The 19,338-nt window shown below is 38.4% G+C and overlaps 1 protein-coding gene across 2 annotated transcripts in view; it reads right to left on the minus strand.

The window, feature by feature from the left end:
* CDC42SE2 (CDC42 small effector 2) overlaps positions 1-19,338 on the minus strand; it is an 83,154-nt gene that overhangs the window by 23,837 nt on the left and 39,979 nt on the right. For both annotated transcript variants that reach the window (XM_036403205.2, XM_036403206.2), the window contains exon 4: positions 9,382-9,694. In XM_036403205.2, the coding sequence (XP_036259098.1) occupies positions 9,382-9,435 (54 nt within the window). In that variant the 5' untranslated portion in view covers positions 9,436-9,694. The remainder of the gene's footprint in view (positions 1-9,381; positions 9,695-19,338) is intronic.

Genomic DNA, 19,338 nt, shown 5'->3' on the forward strand with positions numbered 1-19,338 from the left:
ATGTAGAAGAACCTGAGGTTCACAGCCTGCAGAAATCCCCACAGTATTCAGCTCTTTAAACACTAAACCAGCCAACACACAACTATCTTCATGCCTCAGTCACTTTTTTCTCTGTTTTTAATCTAGGTGTGTATGTATGAAAAGGTGTGAACTTCCTCTTCATTGTCTTCTCTGTGGAGGAACATTAATCTCCTTTAATAATGGAAATACTGGCATTTTATTCCTGAGATCAAAAGAGCAGCTGAATCTCAGTGATGTGAGATGCATGGCACATGTTTTGTTTCTTTAGGGGTAGGACCATGCAAAGAGGCCTCAACTGCATCATTTCTGGTTTTCCAACAGTCAGTTTAATCCATGCTTTCATTACAACCACATCTTTTAAAGGTTTTAAAATAGTTTTAAAAGCAATTAATTAAGGAGCTCACACACAAATCTTTTTTCTTTATTCCCCAAACTACATAGATTGAAGCTTTTTTCCTTCCTCCCCTAAATTTTCCTTTCTTTGCATTATTAACCCAGAAGTAATTTAATTTTTAAAATTTAATTCCAATGTTAAAAAGAGAAAACATGCATTTGATATTCTTCCATGGAGAGCAAAAGGCCCATGAGCTCTTTTGCCTGCTACTCTGTGGATCAGCATGCCTATTCTTGTACTGGCATTTTTCCACGCCTCACAAGTTCAGCAATGCCAAGCTGCTGCCACAAATAAAAGCAATCCAGTAGGCTGCATATGTGCATGTATGTGTCCGTGTGTTTACATATCCTAGCATATTTCTCTGGAATTGTGCCTGGCAGGATTTATTCTCCCATTTTAACAGTAATCCATTATTTGACCACCATCCAAGAGCCTAGGGATTAAATGGGGTTTTAGTAACTGCAATACAACAAGCTGTATTTAAAGTAATACTTGTACCAAACAGAGTAAAATAGGACATGTCCTGTATAGATTTTACTGAAGAGAGAAAACAAGAAGGATGGGACTTCCTAACCTGAAGCTGTAACTGGACAATTCACTCCAATTTTCAAATAGATCAAAACTTATAAAAGTGTGAGACCTTGCAACCAGTTGTCTATTTTGTCACCATTTTGGGTCCATCTTGGGTGTAGCCCTGGCTGGGCTCTTGTACTGCCCAAGGTGTATCCATTAAGGCCTTTTAATAAATACCTACTTAATTCCTTTAGCTCTTTCCAGTCTCTGTTCTAGGTCAGCCTCCCAAGACATCATTTCCACCTCTAAAATTCTATCATTCTGCTGTAATCTCCAATTAACATCTATTCATAAATCCTGTTGGAAGTACTTTCTTCCATTTTATTCAAATTAGATTCATTTTTCACTATGTCATCCTGTACATCCCAATTTTTCTGTTCTTTCCTAATTTAAGGTCTGACAGGTTCTGAAGCCACTGATGGACCATGATGCAGCACTGCAAGTAACCTGTCTAACATTTTCCAGCTGTAAAACAAGAATTGCAATGTTGAACCTTCAAATGAGTGAAGCCCGAACTGGGAGAAAATAGAACTTGGCACCAGAGACAGAACTGAAGGGTTTCAGCGAAGGTGAGATTTGAACCTACTTGGAGCTGTCTAATGCCAGAATAAAAGAATGCTAAATTCCCAGAGCGTTTACCTACACTCAGCAGTCATAACACACTGCTCATGGGAAATGTTTTGCTTTTTAAGTAAGTACAACACTTTTCAAGGTCACAATTTATTTTAACAAACTTGAAGTACAAAGCTTTGTGTTACACCATATCCCACTCAGAGCGCTGGATGTCAACCAGAGGGCATGCAAACACTGATAAGCAACAAGTAATAACTATTTCCTCCTGTGCGCTGTGATGAGACGTTATGTCTGCTCAAGAGATGGAAAACTCCAGGTGGCTGAACAGTAGCACATGAAATGCCACCCTATGTCAGCAAAGAAAGGCTGGTCTCGGCAAACTTAAAAAGATAAATCACTATTTGGGCTCAATTAAATTTCTCATTCTCTGGAGATAAGGCAGCCCCATACCAACTTGAAACCATCTTGAGCAGATGAGAAACACGTAAACTGCAATGTGCCGAAAATAAGGCAAAATTAAAACAGTCTGATTTGAGAGCATCCCAGTACCAAAACTTATGAACTGTGAAGTAAGTAGTCCTTTATGATACACTATCAAGCATCAAGGGTGGTTATGTTCACCCCAAAGAAGTTATACCACAAACCAGAGAAAAGAAATTAAACCCTGTCCATACAAGGACAACATATTATAAACCCAACTATTTTCTAAGCCTGAGTGAGCTGAATTTACAATTGTAATAAGAGAGATAATGTAGTTTAAACTATTTTAAAAAATTCCATGTAAGCCTCATCCCTTTTAATGTGAAGTCACTTTCAGAGCATGACTTATTAACAAATCACTCCGTGTTACACATTCATTTGAGGGACTAAACAAAAAGAGAAATGGTATCTTTCCCTGGCTACAGTTAACTACTGCTCTCTTCAGGATACATCCAAGTAACTAAAAAAACTCTCTAAAATTATTTGACAAACAAAAAATACCCAATGGGTTCAGAGAGTCATTACTTCCTTGAATCCACATCCCAGTGCAGTTGACATCTTCAGTTTTTCTGCCCTGCCTCCACTCTTCTGTTCTCCTCACTCTGGAGAATACCCTCCTGCGGCAGGATATTCACCCAGAATTACAGCAGTCAGCACTTTAGAGTGATCAGCTAAGCCACTTTGAAGACAAAGGCAAGAAAATAATTACAAGTGATTACCTATTAAAGTCTGACTTAATGGATACCTTATAAATTCAGGATCTTTGAGAAAAGTGAAGAATAGCATTATTGTAAGTAAATGGGAACTTTGGTATCATGCATATCTCATGTGTAAGTAAGTGTCATGACAGGAACTGCAGAACCAGAGGTTTGAGGAACAGTCTGAAAAAGGAAAAATTTCAGCATTGTGAAATGCTAATGCTGGGAATTGAAAATGCAAGTGCAGGCAAAGATCTTTAAAACCGCAATTTAAAAATACATACTTTCTAAGTTGCACATTGGTCTTAAGAATTATCACCAACAGAATATCTGAGATCCATTCCAGAAAAGTTACAATAAAAATACAGTAAGATATCAGCAGAGGAAGCCTCTAATCTCAATACTCCCTTTCATATCAAAAAGAGTCAAAGCCAAAAGGCTGAACACGTAGCTTCAGGGCAACAACTCACTTCTCTATTCACTAACACAAAGCATACTTCCAAATAGTGTCAGTGAAAGTGCACATCTCTCCGGCTATGTCCAGATTACTCCTGCCTCTAGCTGTTAGCAAGCAGAAATGCCCCTAAATCTTCATGCTTCCCTATCTCCACTGCTCTGACGAGAAAGGCAGAATGGGATAAAGCCACTGAACTGACAAACAATAGAACTAAGGCACACAAAAAACACCAGGGCTTTATAGCTTTAAGTTCCATTAGAAAAAATACAGAAAAATTACAAAAAATTGCATTGGAAATGCTTCAGCACAGTCTCCAAGGGTGTTTGCAAAACTATCAACTTTTGCTAGGCAGCGTCAACTAGTTCTTGTGGAAGCTCCTTTTGTCAGTGACTCATACCAGGGTTTTGCTCTTGAAAATGTCTTCTCACTGAAAAATTTGGAGATTTAAGAGAAATAAGAAACAAGCAATTCAAGGGCTCTAGCACTGGTGTCCAGATCAACAAACAGCACAATCGACTTCCTGCCCATGTTTAAGTGGAAAGCCTGAGCTCCATGGAGCCTGCAGATATTAAAAGCATATTACATCCTTCTTCAAGTATGTTGATAATGGCAAGACACATTATCAACAACAGAAAGCTGGCATAATTCTTGTTTCCAACATCCTTCAAAGAGCTACTTTCCATGTCATCAACTAGTATCATATTAAGTAAATAGCAACAATGCAGCTAATGAAGGGCTAAAAATTTCACAGCCATCATAAAATAACATAAAATATTCAGTTAATTTTATTCAGGTATTTATACATAAACACAAAACACTTCCTTTGTTTTCTTTGTAAACAGTTTAGTACTTGAACATCTCCAAAGATATTTTAAGATGTGTGGTGGCTAATTTAAAGATAAAAGAAAAATCTAGAGCAGCTCTATCAGGCTTAAAGCCATACAAGCAGATCAGGTTTTATAAATAAAAGCCAAGCATTTTGCTGCTTTTTTTGATTCTGCCTCCTTTGATAAGGTGTTCCCTCAGGCTACTTCTAACAACAGCCCTGAATAGGAAAAAGAAAGAATTTCAAGCCTCTAAACTGGCAGCTCAAAACGTAACTCGGTAGAGTAACTCTGAAATCTGAGGGCTCTCTAAGGTTGTCATCTTTTACTGAGTCTTTCCTAGGATTACTGAATGCAGTAGAATGACTGAATTTAATGAAAGAGAAAGCCTGAGTTTTAGGTATTTTAAGCCAGAAGCTGCACTTGCACAGAGCACTTGTACTGAGCACAGAGCCTGTACTGAACCAGTACTTCAAGCAGCAAGGTGGTATGTGTGCCTGCTGGGGGGTGATCTATTCTGCAGCTATAAGGCACACAAATGCGCCTTGTGAATGTTTAATTCTCCTTTATAAGAGTTGCATAAATTGCAGTGTTAGATGTATCCTTAGCTGTACCTATGACTCCTTTTCCAGAAAGGAAGCTAAGGCTGACAACACCCATCCATGGATAATTTCCTCAGGTAACCAGGGTTAGGATAATTTATGTCTCCTGAAGCATCCAGCAGTCAGTTACATAACAGTATGTGCAGGCATCCTGCCTCTCTTTTAAGACTGGCCTCCCCACTCTAAATACCTACCTGTTGATCCTCTTTCATACATCAAAAGAGACACTGAACAACCTTCACTTTCCAAACCACTTTAAACATTTATGGCATAGCATGCAACAAAACTGTAAAAGCCCCTTGACAAAATGGAAATAATCTAAACAAGAGACAAACAACAAAATATCAACAAATTAACTACGGAAGGAAGCCTGGAGCCAGAAGTAAGAGAGCATAGCTTATTCTTTTGTGGCAGAGCAATAATTTTACTGCAAGGTCAAAGCAAACTGCAAAGCTCACCTGTACTGAGCTTTGGCCGAAATCAGGTGGGAGTGCACCAGATCACGACCAAAGGCTTCTCAGACCAAAAATGAACTTTGCAAGTTAAAAATGGACAGACCAGGAAGAAAGCAGTATAGGAAAGTAACAGATTCCTGGTGTAGGTGACAAGCTTAGCCCAAGAAAGAAACCATGGACACTTCCTCTAAAAACCTGCGAGATTTCTAAGCTTCTGTTATCAAGCAATGCATCTGGTAGTGGGAATTTGGCAGAGTTTAGTGAAACATAGCAGTGGATGAGATGATAGCACAGAGGAAGCATGTGAAAAATGACTGATCTTGCATTAGGAAACAAAATCAGCTTACAGAATCTATAAAGGATATCAGTGGGAGGTGTAAGAAAACATACAATCATAGAAAGTGCTACTTTTCCCAAAACAAAGGTCAGATCATAAGAAACAGAATTCAGGCTACTTAAACCACCAAGAAAATCTGGGCATAGTTATAAATAGATTAGTATCTCTTCCTTGGTATAATGAAAACAGATATGAAAGCAACTTGTTATCTGCAGTCTTCATTGTGGTAAAATACATTATGAATAAAAAAAAACCCAAAAACTTAAGAGGGTGATACAAGAACACTCTCCCTTGGCTTTTGTTTGGATTCTACTGAGGTAAGAACCTCAGGCTATTAAGAAGCCACCACAAGGAACATGCTTCTTTCAGCTGCATCCCTAATTAGTTTTGTTACTTTGAATACCTACTATCTTCATTTTATCACTCTGCTTCAGAGCAGCTTAGAGCTTCTAACGTGTGCACCTTCCACGATAGTGAGTACTGCTGTTTTGGATACAGCAAGTGACATATTTAGCAACCAAAGTTACACTTAGGAGAGAGAGTAGAACACTGCTTTCCAAGACAGGTATTTTATTTCACAGCAGCATACAGTTAGCACTGACAAAAGACTAAAAGCTGTGCCAAGATACATTTCACTAAAAGATGATGGTAATACTTGAACACTGTCTTTGATTTAAGGAACCACAAAGAACACTAGTATATAACTGCAACATTGTTACTGCTCTGCTCTGGGGTATGCTATTAACAAAGTAATGTGTTCTTATTGGACTCATATGTGCGCAGTTCTCATGTTAAGTGCACTATAGCTGAAAAGAATATAGATACTGTATTTGACCATTTCAAATGTAGTATGTTAGAATTTTGCCAGCAAAATTCTGAAAGCAGGGACAATTCTGGCATCCTGGATTTCAAGAGAGAATGAAATTCCTTAGCTCAACAGATGCTAAAAATACCACAGAAACATGCAACTATTAAGACTTTCTTTTTACTTCCCCCTCTAGCAAGGAGGGTTAACATTTATGCCACTATCCATGACATTAAAGGTGCCTCAGATACCAGCATCTGCCAAAGACACTGAGAAAAAATAATCACTTCAGAACATGCTCCCTGGCAGAAGGAGGGGCTCAGGAGACCCAGGGCAGAATGGAAGCAGGTTACTACTGCTTGCAGTGACAGGTAAGTTCCCTCCCCACCTGCCTCACCACCTGAAGTGCCCTTACACAACAGGTATGAGGCCCTGGAACAGGATGGAGAGACAGCTGATGATGTGGGCAAGGTTTTCCTGCTATGCTGATCCTCCTTTCTCTGCTGAACAGTGACAGGACCCGAGGGAACACATGAAGATGCATCAGGGAAAGTGTGGGCTGGACATAAGAAAAGATTCTTCACCAGAGCGTGTTTGGGCACTGGAACAGGTTCCCTAGGGAAGTGGTCACAGCACCAAGCCTGACAAAGTTCAAGAAGCATTTGGACAACACTCCTGAGCACACAGAGTGTATTTTGGAGCTGTCCTGCATAGGGCCAGGAGTTGGACTCCATGATTGTTTTGGGTCACTTCTGACTCAGGATATTCCATAATAAACAGAAGTTTAAAAATAGAAGGAACATTTAAAACATTGATCAGAACATTTAGCAAATTAACTTCCTGCTTCTAAGGTCTATTTTGAGAGGCTGGTGGTTGTTGGTGTTGCTACAAGACCACATTAGTCCTTCCCCAGAAGGAGGCCACTCAACATGCAATGGCTGAACATGAAGTGGCTGGGACACTTAGGCAGGCCATGTAAGTGGTTGAGATGCAGGAGTTAAAATGAAAGAAGGCACATGAAAGGAATAAGTCTGGGCAGATTAGGCATTTCTCCTTAGAAACTGAACTCAACTGACAAGTTGAATGCACAGCAGGGGACAGACTCATAACTTTTATCCAAGTTTGCATGTTTCACTTAGTTTATGATACAATGGGAAAATATGTAACAGTATTTTGGGGCTGAAAATTACCATGTTTTTCAACAAGTCTCTCGAACATGCAAGCACACAACATCTGCAGAGACAGAGAAAACTGCTTGCTTATCACTTGTCTCATTTATCAGACTCATTTACCTCAGAGTTACAGTACATGCTTTGCTATTTGTCAGAAATGGAAAATATTCCTGTACTTACTCAGAGGTATAAGTGTCTGATTAAACACTCCACTTAGTGCAACCGAGCATGGCAGAACAAGTGCTGTACAACACAACACAGCAAAATGAGATGAGTAACTGCAGGGAAAGGACAACTAAGTGCCTTTCATCAAGCATGCCAAGAAGGGCACGCATCTCTTTTTTTTGAGACATATCCTGAAGAATTTTGGCACTTTGTAACAAGCAAGTCTCCTACAGCACTTGAAAGACACACTTCAGAAATTAGGTTAGTGCTCAGCAACATGCTATTAGGATCTTTAACACAAGGATTGTTTTAACCATCAGGCCAATGCACACCACTGTATCAGCAGAAACAGTGTGCTGCTTCCCTTTCCTTCACTTCCCACGTACAATCTCCTCCTGCTTTGTGAGTTATTACTCACAGACCACTGTATTAACATATGTAGATTTCTTGGGCAGTAGCTTAAACAGATCACAGAACTCAAGATTTTGTAAGGACTGAGCCTCGGGATTCTCAAAAACAAACAGAATATGCCATTTTGCTATCTGAAATACTTTGAACTGTCACATCGTATTCAAATATATGTAAAAAAAAGGAGACAAATAACTTTGACTCCATATGAGTACAGCTAATGTTTTAAAAGACTGCATGGTATTCAAGCAAGAGAGGAGGATCACAGCTTCCCATGCCGGTATCTCAGAGTTCATCTCCCACAACTCTTGTTTGATCAAGACTGAGATAAAATTGCACTCATTAGTTCAAAATGTTAATGGTCACACTTTAATATTTGTGTGCCATCAGTCTGGCATTCAGGCTTTGTGCAAGGACAATGCCTAATGTGAGGTTCTTTTTTTCAACCTTTAGTTTCCCTACAGCCAAATATTAGCAGCTGAGCATATTAATGTGAGGTTTCTTTATTCACTCTGGGTTTCTCTTTATTACTGTAATGCTACCAGTAGTAACTGGGGCTTTTTTTAACGTGTTTGTAAAACTACTGTATGACCACTGTAATTTCTAGATGTTCACTTAGCTTGATCTAGATGCCACATCATAAAATGATGTTTCTCACAGTCCTAACCATATTCCTGGTTAATTCCACCTTCATACAGGCAGAATTTCTGCCAACAGTACTGGATTCAGAAACATACTCTAAAGGTACTTAAAAATATATGAAAACAAATAATATTTCTGTATTTTCTGTTTTCCTAACATATGCTTTGAAATTTTCTTTTATGTAACAGTTTGCTATATACTTTTTCACACAACAGCCATTTTAAATTCTATTTTTTTTAAGTATTTATAATATAAATGCATCCCTTCATTCTTCAAAGATTTAATCTAAAAACTAACCAAATAGTTAAAGATTAAATCCTTTTTTAAATTAAGGTGGTAGAGGACTGGATTTCACTTTGGATTTTTTTAATGTAATCATTTTCTTCTACCATCATTGTCTAGCCACACCCAAAGGCAGGCCTCAACTCATACAGAAGTGAGGACATCTCTACACCTCCACTAAAAGTTATTTACTCTAGAAAGACAGTTTACATCCTCATTACCCTTTTCCCTTCCCCTTCTTTTCAATTCCAACAAATATAGGCTTTTTCCAAAGACTTTGGACAGATTCAGTCTCAAGGACAGGAAAGTAACAGCAGTTTAGAACAGACTTTTTTGATCCCCATCAAGGCAGGTTATCAGTTAATTGCTTAATTCTCACCAAGGCTGGCCAAACAGCCCTTATAAAAAAAAAAAGAAAAAAAAGAGAAAATTAAAAACTTTAATAATTTAGTTAATTATATAAAAACAAAGCAGTGCCAATATTGATACTTACAGGCTGAGGCTGTTCTGCAATACAGCAGTTGAAACACAACCAAAACTCACTCATGGTTTACAGTCTGAAGTGGGAACACAGATGAAAAGCAGGACTCAACCTTTTTAAGTCTGCCTGTTCTTTGAACAGGTTTATTTTTAATGGCTCAAATGTGAAAATTTTCTTTTTTGATGAGCTCTTCTCCAAAGACAAATCAGTCCCAGGACAAAGAACTTGAAGGCAAAAAGTTATTTTAGAGTCTTCTTCCAGAAGGTTGATTCCAGCACCAGAGAAATATTACGAATGCTTCTTTGGTCACTAGCGTTACGTGAACCTGAAAACAGAAGTACATGAATCAAAAAGAGAGAATACAAAGTATCTCAAGCTCCAAGCCAGCCACCCACACCATTGATTTCTTGGTAATAACCTGAATCACAGATTGAAAGACATTAGCAAACAACTCAGGTGCTTTTTTCTACAGTGACTACCAAAAATGGCATATAACATAAATCCATCTGAGACTTACATTCCAGCTTTGGTTAGACTAAGTGATACCAAGAATTGGTATCCAATCTTTTGGCAGTTATCTCAGTTTATTTCTAACTTTCAGAAAGTGATAATTGCCCATACACCCCTTTATCTTACTAGAGAATAGTCCCTGTTAACACGTCATACTTCTCAATGCATACATACTTCTCATTATACACTCACAGTGTGAGATTTAAATGGTATTTAACCTCAATCCTGTTACACAACTGTCAATTAAAGGTATGCTCTCCTAAATGTCAAGGAAACAAATACATTTCTGTATACAGAATATTTGCAAAATGGCTGGACCTGGTCAACACAATGTATTTTCTTTCCTTCCACCCTCTTCTACCCTATGCCTCATTTACAGTTTACTTCAAAATAGGTTATTAGTTGTAGACCTTGAAATTGTTTCCTTAAACCTCTAAAACTCCTCAAGTGGAACAAATGAGGCTCCAGATTCCAACCATTCCTTTGCTCAAATAATGTTTGTTGGTAAACCTCCGTTCTGGTTTCTTTCAGTAGCAGTGCAATAAAAATTCCTGTGAGACTTCACTTATCTTGCAACATATCATAAACTTTACTTGCAGAGAAAGCGAGATAATGAATATTCAGAAGTTTTTTACTGGCATACTCCTTAACAATTCTTTATACACCTGCATCTTCACTTACACAGACGTGTGCACAACTATGCAATTTCCATTTCTATGCAATTCCTCACAGTATGAAGTGGTTTGGAGGCTCCATGCAATGCATGAAACTAGGCATATATCAGTACACATGTTCTGTGGCAGAGCAGCTCCGCTTTGCTACCACCTTCATTAGTTTGCTACGTGCCAAGCACATGAGCAAAGCTGTCCCTCATTTATTACACACACACCAAATCACTGCACTGTGTGGCCGTGACTAGCCATGTACTTTCCACAACTACTCTCTACAACACGCACAAAAAGAATACAGCAGAACCTTTTCCATACGATCTCCAAAGCTTTTGGGAAGCTCTCACATTTCTTGGTTTTTAAGACACTATCTGAAGCTCTTTGAGAAAAAAATGTGTGCTGCAGTAACAACATCTAAATAGCAAAACCCCATCTAAAGTACTCTCATCTCCTAGCTTTGAAAAATCCACCGATACTGTCAAAATTAGGTTTATCTGCTTGTTTCTTACATTCCTTGCTTAAAGATCAGAACAGGAAGCAGCGGGGGGGATATGCTTTGCTAGGTTATCCTGTTGGTAACACCAAATAAAACAAAGCAACTTTATTAAACAGGATACCTTGAGGGCAAGAAGAAAACATAAACCAGCAAGCAATCCCCGCCCGCTCTGACAAAAATACTTCTGTACAACCTTTTGCTTGTCAGACACTTGAAAGGAAGGTCTTAGAACAGTGCTAACATGATATATTTTCACTACTGAAATGATGTTTTTCCTTTCCTTTTCCTGGTTTAAAGATCACCATCTAAATCCCATGAATGGATCACGAAATTGCAATAAAACTCGGGTTTCAACAACCAGTAGTGTGAAACCCAAGAATGAAAACAGAAATCTCTACAGAAGTTCTCACTCCATACTTCAGTGGCTTCAGACCCATTTTCTCAATTATTCTGGCGACTGAAAACTTCATTAACTTTAAATAGCAAGAGTGACAAAGAAAAGCTTGACAGAAAAATACTCAGCTGATCTCTACAGGCTCAGAATTTGCACACCGCACAATTATTTTCTAAATTCGATTCAGTATGTTACAAAATCAGAAGTAAAATACAGTTAACTCCTGTTAAGCATGCAATATTTGATACTTCTAGTCCCATGGCTGTACAGCTTATGTCTCCCTAAGAGTTGGTTAACTTACTTCTAAGACAGGTGTGAAGTTTTTCTGAAACACAGCAATGCCTTCCCCAATGCTAGTGGTTCAGATTATGAGGAACTGAGAAATCAAACACTCAAAGTTAGCATTTTCAAGTTTGATATATTGTAAACTCTAGAGCAAGGAATGGGTGTTGCACAGTGAGCTTTTCTTGCTGTGCAAGTACCCTAATATTCTGATTTGTGACTCTTGAAATTATGATACTTGTTGCTTCCTTACAATCTCTTTCTGACTAAGTCCAGAACTGACATATCAAATTCTTACTGTCACGGAGGGTTAACTTTGATCTGCGTGTTACACCCAAGTACAGAAAACACACTCTGAAGGGCAGGGAGTTTTTTTTCTGTTGATCTGCCTCTGTGTTTGCTCACTCACAGCTGGCACACTCCTCCAGCTCACTGCAGCCTCGGGCACTTTGCTGAGCTGAAGCCCTGGGAGCAAACCTGAAGGGGCACCTGTGAGCCTGGAAAGCTCTTCCAGCACACCCAAGGGTGCACAAGTCTTGCTCTACACAGCCACTCTCTGCATGCAGGACTTGTGACCTCCAGGACAGTCAAAACTGACTCCCCGCCTTAGATCTAAAGCTTTTGAATGACAAAGCCAATCTAAAGATTGTAAATAATAATCTCTGATTACATGTTTATTCTTGAAAAGGCATTTTCAATTCTACAGACTGTAAAGTGCTACATTTGCCTTTAGTTTGGTGGTTCAGCAATCACCAACACTTTTTCAATCTGCTGACTTTTAATTAAAACACACAGTTGACGTATCAGTATGTCTGGAGAAAACTGACATTAACTGCACCTCTTAAAAGGAAATGAATGCCTAGCAGTACTTTTCAGAGCTCTGGAATTTCATACATTTTCCCAGTCTGCTAAACAAATTATTTTTACAGGTATCAAGTCAAAATAAATATCAGGTATAAATCTGTTGCACCAATATGGAAAGAAAAAGCAATTAAGCTGAAAGCAAAAAGGTGTATTGGTGCTAATAGTGATGTTAATGACAACACACTAAAACTTCTCTTACACTGTCAGTTGCTTGTTTAAAGATCAAGTTGAAACAAGAAAATTCTGCAGTTCTTTTTCAAATTATTGGTTATAAAGAAAGAAAAGAGAAAAAAATATCATAGTGGCCTACAGCTTCCAGTCAGGTAATTATCTAACATTAGCACACTAGCAATCTCATGGGAAATTGTTCCTGCAAAGCTTGAACTGCACCCCAAGCCTAGCTGCAATTATGAGGCCTCAAAATACATGCAGTATTTCACATCTAGTTCCCTCCTTTTTCATAGGATTAAGATTTGAATCACAGAACCAAAGAATGGTCTGGGTTAAAATGGACTTCAGAGATCATCTTGTTCCAGCCTCCCTTCCACCAGCCCAGGTTTCTCAGGGCCCCATCCAACCTGGCCCTGAACACTGTCAGGGATGAAGCATTCACAACTTCTCTTGGCAACCTGTGCCAGTGTCTCACCACCCTAACTTGGCATGGTTTGCAGTATTGCTGCATTTGTCAGAGCAGACTTGCCAGATGAAGAGCACAACAGAAGCTGAAGAACACACTTCACAGTAACAGCTCTGCCACTCTTTGGTTTTGCTCTTTGATCAGTCTGTGGTGCTCAGAGTGGCAGAACACCGTAGAGCTCACACTGAAAAGACAAGACAATTACTCTGTCTGAACCAGAAATTTATCAGTGATGAGTGGTGAAACACCAATTTGTTTTTCCCATTTAAAGTTTCTGAACTCTGAGTGCAACTTATTTTAGAGTGGATGATTCACACTACAAAAACACACAGTATTATCAGGCTGAACGACTCTGCTGCATCTTAAGGCTTTTATACCTTAGTTATGGTATCAATTTAATAACATTTCTAGAAATTCTAAGTATAAAGAAATCAAGATTTTAAAAATAATACATTGTTTAAAATTTAAAGTGAAACACCAATAAGGTAATTTTCTTCACTCTAAGGTTTATTTCACAGTGGCTGGTCTAATGCAAAAACCAAAACTACTGCTTATTGTTAAATACCAGTCACAAAGGCAGGAAGTGCAAGCACTGCATTAATGATAGGTGGGCAAAGCACACTTTATTACAGTATCACCGATTTTTCTTACTAAAGCAGCATTAGCTTTTTGGTGAAAAATATACAGAGCAGGAAAGGTAAACTAAGACACCAATTTTCCCTCTGAGCTTTTCACATTTATTGATATAGAACAGGTTAGACAGCATTTACCTTAACTAATCCAAACAGGAACATGCACTATGCTGTGGAGAGTCAGTCAGAATAAAACTACTTAATAAACATACAGCTTGAGAACAGCCTGGTCTTTTTAAAAAGGCATCCTTTTAAGGATGAATTTTCGATATCGTTTGACTGTATGCCATTCACTGTGGCTTCACACAGGAAATGTGGCAACAACGCTCTTTGACAATCACTTGAACTAAATAAAACCACAGGAAGAGAAAAAAAAAAATTACAGGTGTTAGCATCTGAATTTAACTAGGCTTGCTCCAAAGCTCAGAGTATTATTTAAGAAGAATGGGGGTGGGGAAAGGGTAAAAAAAAAATAAATTTTTGTTCAAATCATCAATGAAAATCATACCATGCCATGGTATGCCCCGACACAACATGATGTGCCATAATAAGCACATGTAGGCACAAAGTCACAACTAAGACCACTAATAGTATTTTAGCCTCAAGTACTTCATAAGAAAAAAACCTTCCAGCTGTTCTTACTATAGGAGATTCATCCCATGAAATACATGGGTATTTTGATTTGGTTTTTTATGCCTTAAAGGCTTTGAAAAACTATAATTTCTTTCAATCCTGCAAGCTGTAAGTAGAAAATTATCATTTCTGAATGTATCTCTAAGACTTCTTTCACATTTTGCACTTTAAGTTTCTATTGTAGCCACACTATTTCATCTTTATGATGACTAAATTAAGTCATGCGGCAACCAGAAACAAGGGAGGAAGAGGATTAAGGTGTGTCCAACACAAGAGAGAGGCTGAGCTCGTGCACACTTATACACACCTACAGCTGTAGCAACCAGAGGACACTCTCCAACTCTCAAAGGAAGAGAGAGATGTTTTCCTTTGCCAGCCTGATTTTTTGAAACAACCCATCTGCAAGAAGCAAGAGGTTTTAAACAAATACAACCTACAAAGAAAGTTGTTTCCATTCATGAATTTTGTATCAAAACCTTTATCTCATCAGGGCACTGAACTTACAGAAGCACTCTTCCTCCATTCCCCCCACAAGAACAGACACTTCTGGGCACTTTGACACTGATTTTAATGCAGCAATTGTCTTCTGCACTTTCAAATCCTGAGAAACTTGAGCTGCAAATAACTCTTGCCACACAAAAGACAACATTCACCATCAACATAACCTGAATAAGGATGAAATTCCTTTTTTCATTTCCTCAATCTTCCCATATTGATTCTGCCTTAGTGCCTCCCAAGTCCCTTAAGGTTTAGTTTCAATACATTTAACAGTCTTCTTCAAAGTCTGAGTTAGGCTTTCTTGTGCATTTTTAAACCCTGGATGCGTATGCCCTGACTCTGTAAAAAGGCTATTTTTATTCATGTCTTTGTGATACAATTTTTCGCATGATTATTAAAGTGGTAAGGCAATAGGGCTTGACTTTGGGATTATTGGTCATGTGGAGTAAGTTCTTATTTTTTGCCCCTATTAATACCAAAATGGTTTTCACTAGTATATTTCCTTAAGCAACTTAGAAATAGTTTGTACTTCAAACCAAGCTCAACACAAACTAATAGCCATGAACAATTACTAGTATTAGAGCAATTTTCTTCTGAGTTTGAGGTCTGAAAGACTGTTGAAAACAGGTCAATAGTATGAAGGTACTATTTACAGCTTACTTCGAGGGTGATTTTTTAAAATTGCAGTTGTTGCTAATAGTACAGAATCCAGCTTTGGGAACAATCACGTCTTTCACTGAACACCTCCAGTTTTTGTGCTTTCAGTTTGTAGGAAGCCATCACAAGCTCCCCTGCAATAAATGTATCCACCTGGCATAATACATGGGAGAGCAGCAAAAGATACAGGAAAGAAACCACAGCAAGTTTCTAAGGAGAAAGAAAGGTTTTCCCTATCAGGTTGCTGATAGCATGAGAGGGAGCTGTAAAGAAGGGGACAGCAGGAAAGCACACAATTCTGTCAAGGAAAGTACAGCCCACCAAGTGTGACAGTAAACACATTTGCAAGTGCCAGCTGTGACCTTAAAGCAGAAAGGCTTTAAACATTTTTTTATTATTTTATTTTTTTACACTCCTATCTGCAACTGCCTGAGTTTTATTCTGTAGCCCTTCACTTACATTTATTTATTTCATGGGAGGGATCCAGCTCTTGAAAGGTCCTTACTATTTTGGGCACAGAACCAACAAATGAGACAGTACCACTTAGTCACATTAAAATTCTTCATGTCCAGTTCTTTTCAAAGCTTCCTTTATTGTCTTTAATTTATAATTACTTTTGATACATATGGGTTCAATGCACTTTTCTGAAACAGTCAATTCATAGCTCATACTATTCCCCACACTGACATGCCCATAGCACCTATTTCTCTTGAAACCTCAGCACTAATAGTTCTCCACTATGAAAATTTAGAAAGACTAACAGAAAATTAATAATCCAAATTTTTTTACTAAATAACAGGAAGGCAAACCACAGACTTAATAAATATGTTCTGTCCTACCTAAGACATAGTCCAGGCATATTTTGCCCTACCTCCAAAAACAGCCAGCTAAGAACAAGCGAGAAGCCTTTGAGAATTCACTCAAAGGTTTAGAAAATCTGATTTCATACTGACTTCCTACTTGCATGAAAAAAAAAATGCTGTTAGACAAAATTTTAATTGGTCAATAACATTTTCTTCTTAAGTGGCAAGTCCTATAGAAGGAAAACAATGCTTTTCTCAGCTAGCCTCCTAGTTACTTTTAACAGGTAATACCAGTCAGGGAGGAAAAAAATGAAAAAATGAACAGGGCAAAGTAATGGTTCAAGGCAAACCATCTACAGCGTACCACTTCGGTAAAGAATGGAAAGAAAGGAACCCCCAAAAAAACTAACATTCCTGAAGAGTGCCCAGTTATTATTATTGCCCTGTTCTACAGTAATGATGGGGAATCCTCAACATTGGCATCCAGTGAGACCATAATTTCAAAAACAGTGTAGCATTAGAGAGAATGGAACAGTCTATGCTCACAACATATGACATGGCAGACCACACAAGATACTGAAGGGACCCTCACCTGTTCTTAGTATGACAACAGACAAAGAGCATTACTCACAGCATTGAAAATGTTTTTTTCCAGGGAAAACAGGAAACTAACACATCAAGGCAATATCCAAGGGAAGTTTGGGACAGAGGAAAGGAGTAAGTGTGAACAAGAGAAGAAAGGCCATTTAAAGTGCAAGAGTTCACGGAGGCAAACTCTTTTAACAGTACAGGAAATGTTCCATATAAAAAAAATATATCATTATGGCATACCACTATTTCAGATTTTAACCAGCCACTGTAAAACCTGTAAAAACTGTGGTGCAACATAAGTCTGACATTGTACCAAAAGACCTTTTAATGCACTTCAGTAAATTATTGCTGCTACCTCCATTGTCCCAAACACCTGGTGCACAGTGCCAATTTACACATGGACACAAGGTATTCCTATTTTTTTAGTCTAGTTTTGTGGAAAGCATTTTGTGGGAGCCAGGTGACAACCCACAAAAGGCTGGCTCTCCAGTCACCAAAACTTCACACCATTTATACATTTCAGCAAAGAAAGAAATCACAGTTCATTGGCTATAAGTTACACAGGGATCTTTCACTAGTATTGCACCTTTTACTGGTTAAGTGATTCTCATGCTAAGTAGTTCACATGCTCAGGCTTTCTCCTGAGTCTGTAGGTTTCTTTAGTTCATTGGATGTTGGTCGGTGGTCCCCATCTCCCTCTGCCAGAATTACTTTTTACTAGTTGGAGCTCGTCTCAGCACAGTTGCTGTGTTTGCTTTATAAGTTTCTTCCTTACCTTAAGAGTCATGCCAAAAGTCCTTGTGGCACATAAATTCTGCTTTGTTTTTGTCCACTATCAGTGGTACATCCTTCTCCTCAAGCTTTGTCAACCTCCTCCTGGGTCTGAGATCACAGAAGAATGTCGAAGCCAAAATCTTAACGAGGCAATTCTACATAAAAGTAATTTATCTAATACCTGGACATCACTTCACCTCCCTCTTGATTGCAAAACAATTATGAGACCAAGTGCAGTAAGCAAAAGCAGTCTCATATTTTGTGGGACTGGGTAAGTCAATGTTACCCCATAAAACTACCCAGGATTCACATGGGGCCATGTGAAAAGCCAGATGAATTTTCTCTGTTCAAGTCCTCCTCAGCATGGATTATGCATGCTTCAAATGGCTAGAATGTATCAGCAGGATGTCTCTGCTTTAACTTTCACTTCCACAGCTTGCAAAAAACAAAACAGAAATAGGTTTTTGTAAAAAATGCAAAAGAACTGGGTATTTTTAATCTGCTATAATTTAAGCTTGTTTAGATGATTTGAGCTCTGTATATGCATCCACATGTAGGCACATGGGATATGGCTTAAATAAACTTAAAAGCTAAGACAAATCGCATTTTCAAAGATACTTTAGGTCACTCTACAGTAGAAGTGCAATTTAGGACTTCTGGAGTGGGTACTCAGAGAAGTTGTAGGCAGAGGCCTGTGAGTTCGTGCAGTCATTTTTTCAAGTGTACCGATTCACAAGAAGCAGTAGATTTTCTTGTCACTGCCCAGTGTACTTTCAGAACTCACTTAAATGACCATTCTGCAGCTTAATACAGGTGACATCTCTTGGCTTCAATGTCTACCTGCATTACTATTTGCTCATGTGAAAAGCACTCACACAAGAACTTTACACACACAAGTCTAAATCAGGCTTTGACTGGTCTGAAGTGGTATCAGATTTTCCTGACCAGACACTTGAGAAAAGTATACCAAACACTTGGTTCATTTTACATGCAGTCCATCTTCACACAGAAATTGGTACAGAAATATCACCCAAGTTTGGCAGAAAAAGCAGGATGTAACTGAGGCATATGGCAGAGCCAGAAAACAAAGAAATTTTAGAACTTGTGAGAGGTGGCAAGTGCTAACTGGGCCTGTTTAGATTTCACTTTAAAGACAAGCATGGGGAGTGGCACGAATAGACTCACAAAGCAAGTCTCATAAGGAATGCTCTAGTCAGAAACCTGTATTCATGTAAAAATCATGTAAAAAATTATGTGTGGTTTCAGACCACACCATGTGGAGAAGAAGAAAATTGGTAAAATGTTTGTCTTTTTCCTATTCTCCATCAATAGCCAGAGATTAGGTAGCACATTAATGTGTAACATACAGCACAAAGTGATGCCTAGACAGGAGGGTCAGGTTTCACCTTTTCCTAGCAGTATACAGCAGTAAATGGTTTTCTCCCCTGCCTTCAGACTATAGTTGCTATAGGTATGTCTGGATTTTCCTTTGCCTTAAGTGACTTTAAGAAATGTCACTTAAGGCAAACA

Source organism: Molothrus ater, chromosome Z (genome assembly GCF_012460135.2).
Source record: "Molothrus ater isolate BHLD 08-10-18 breed brown headed cowbird chromosome Z, BPBGC_Mater_1.1, whole genome shotgun sequence".
Classification (NCBI taxonomy): domain Eukaryota; kingdom Metazoa; phylum Chordata; class Aves; order Passeriformes; family Icteridae; genus Molothrus; species Molothrus ater.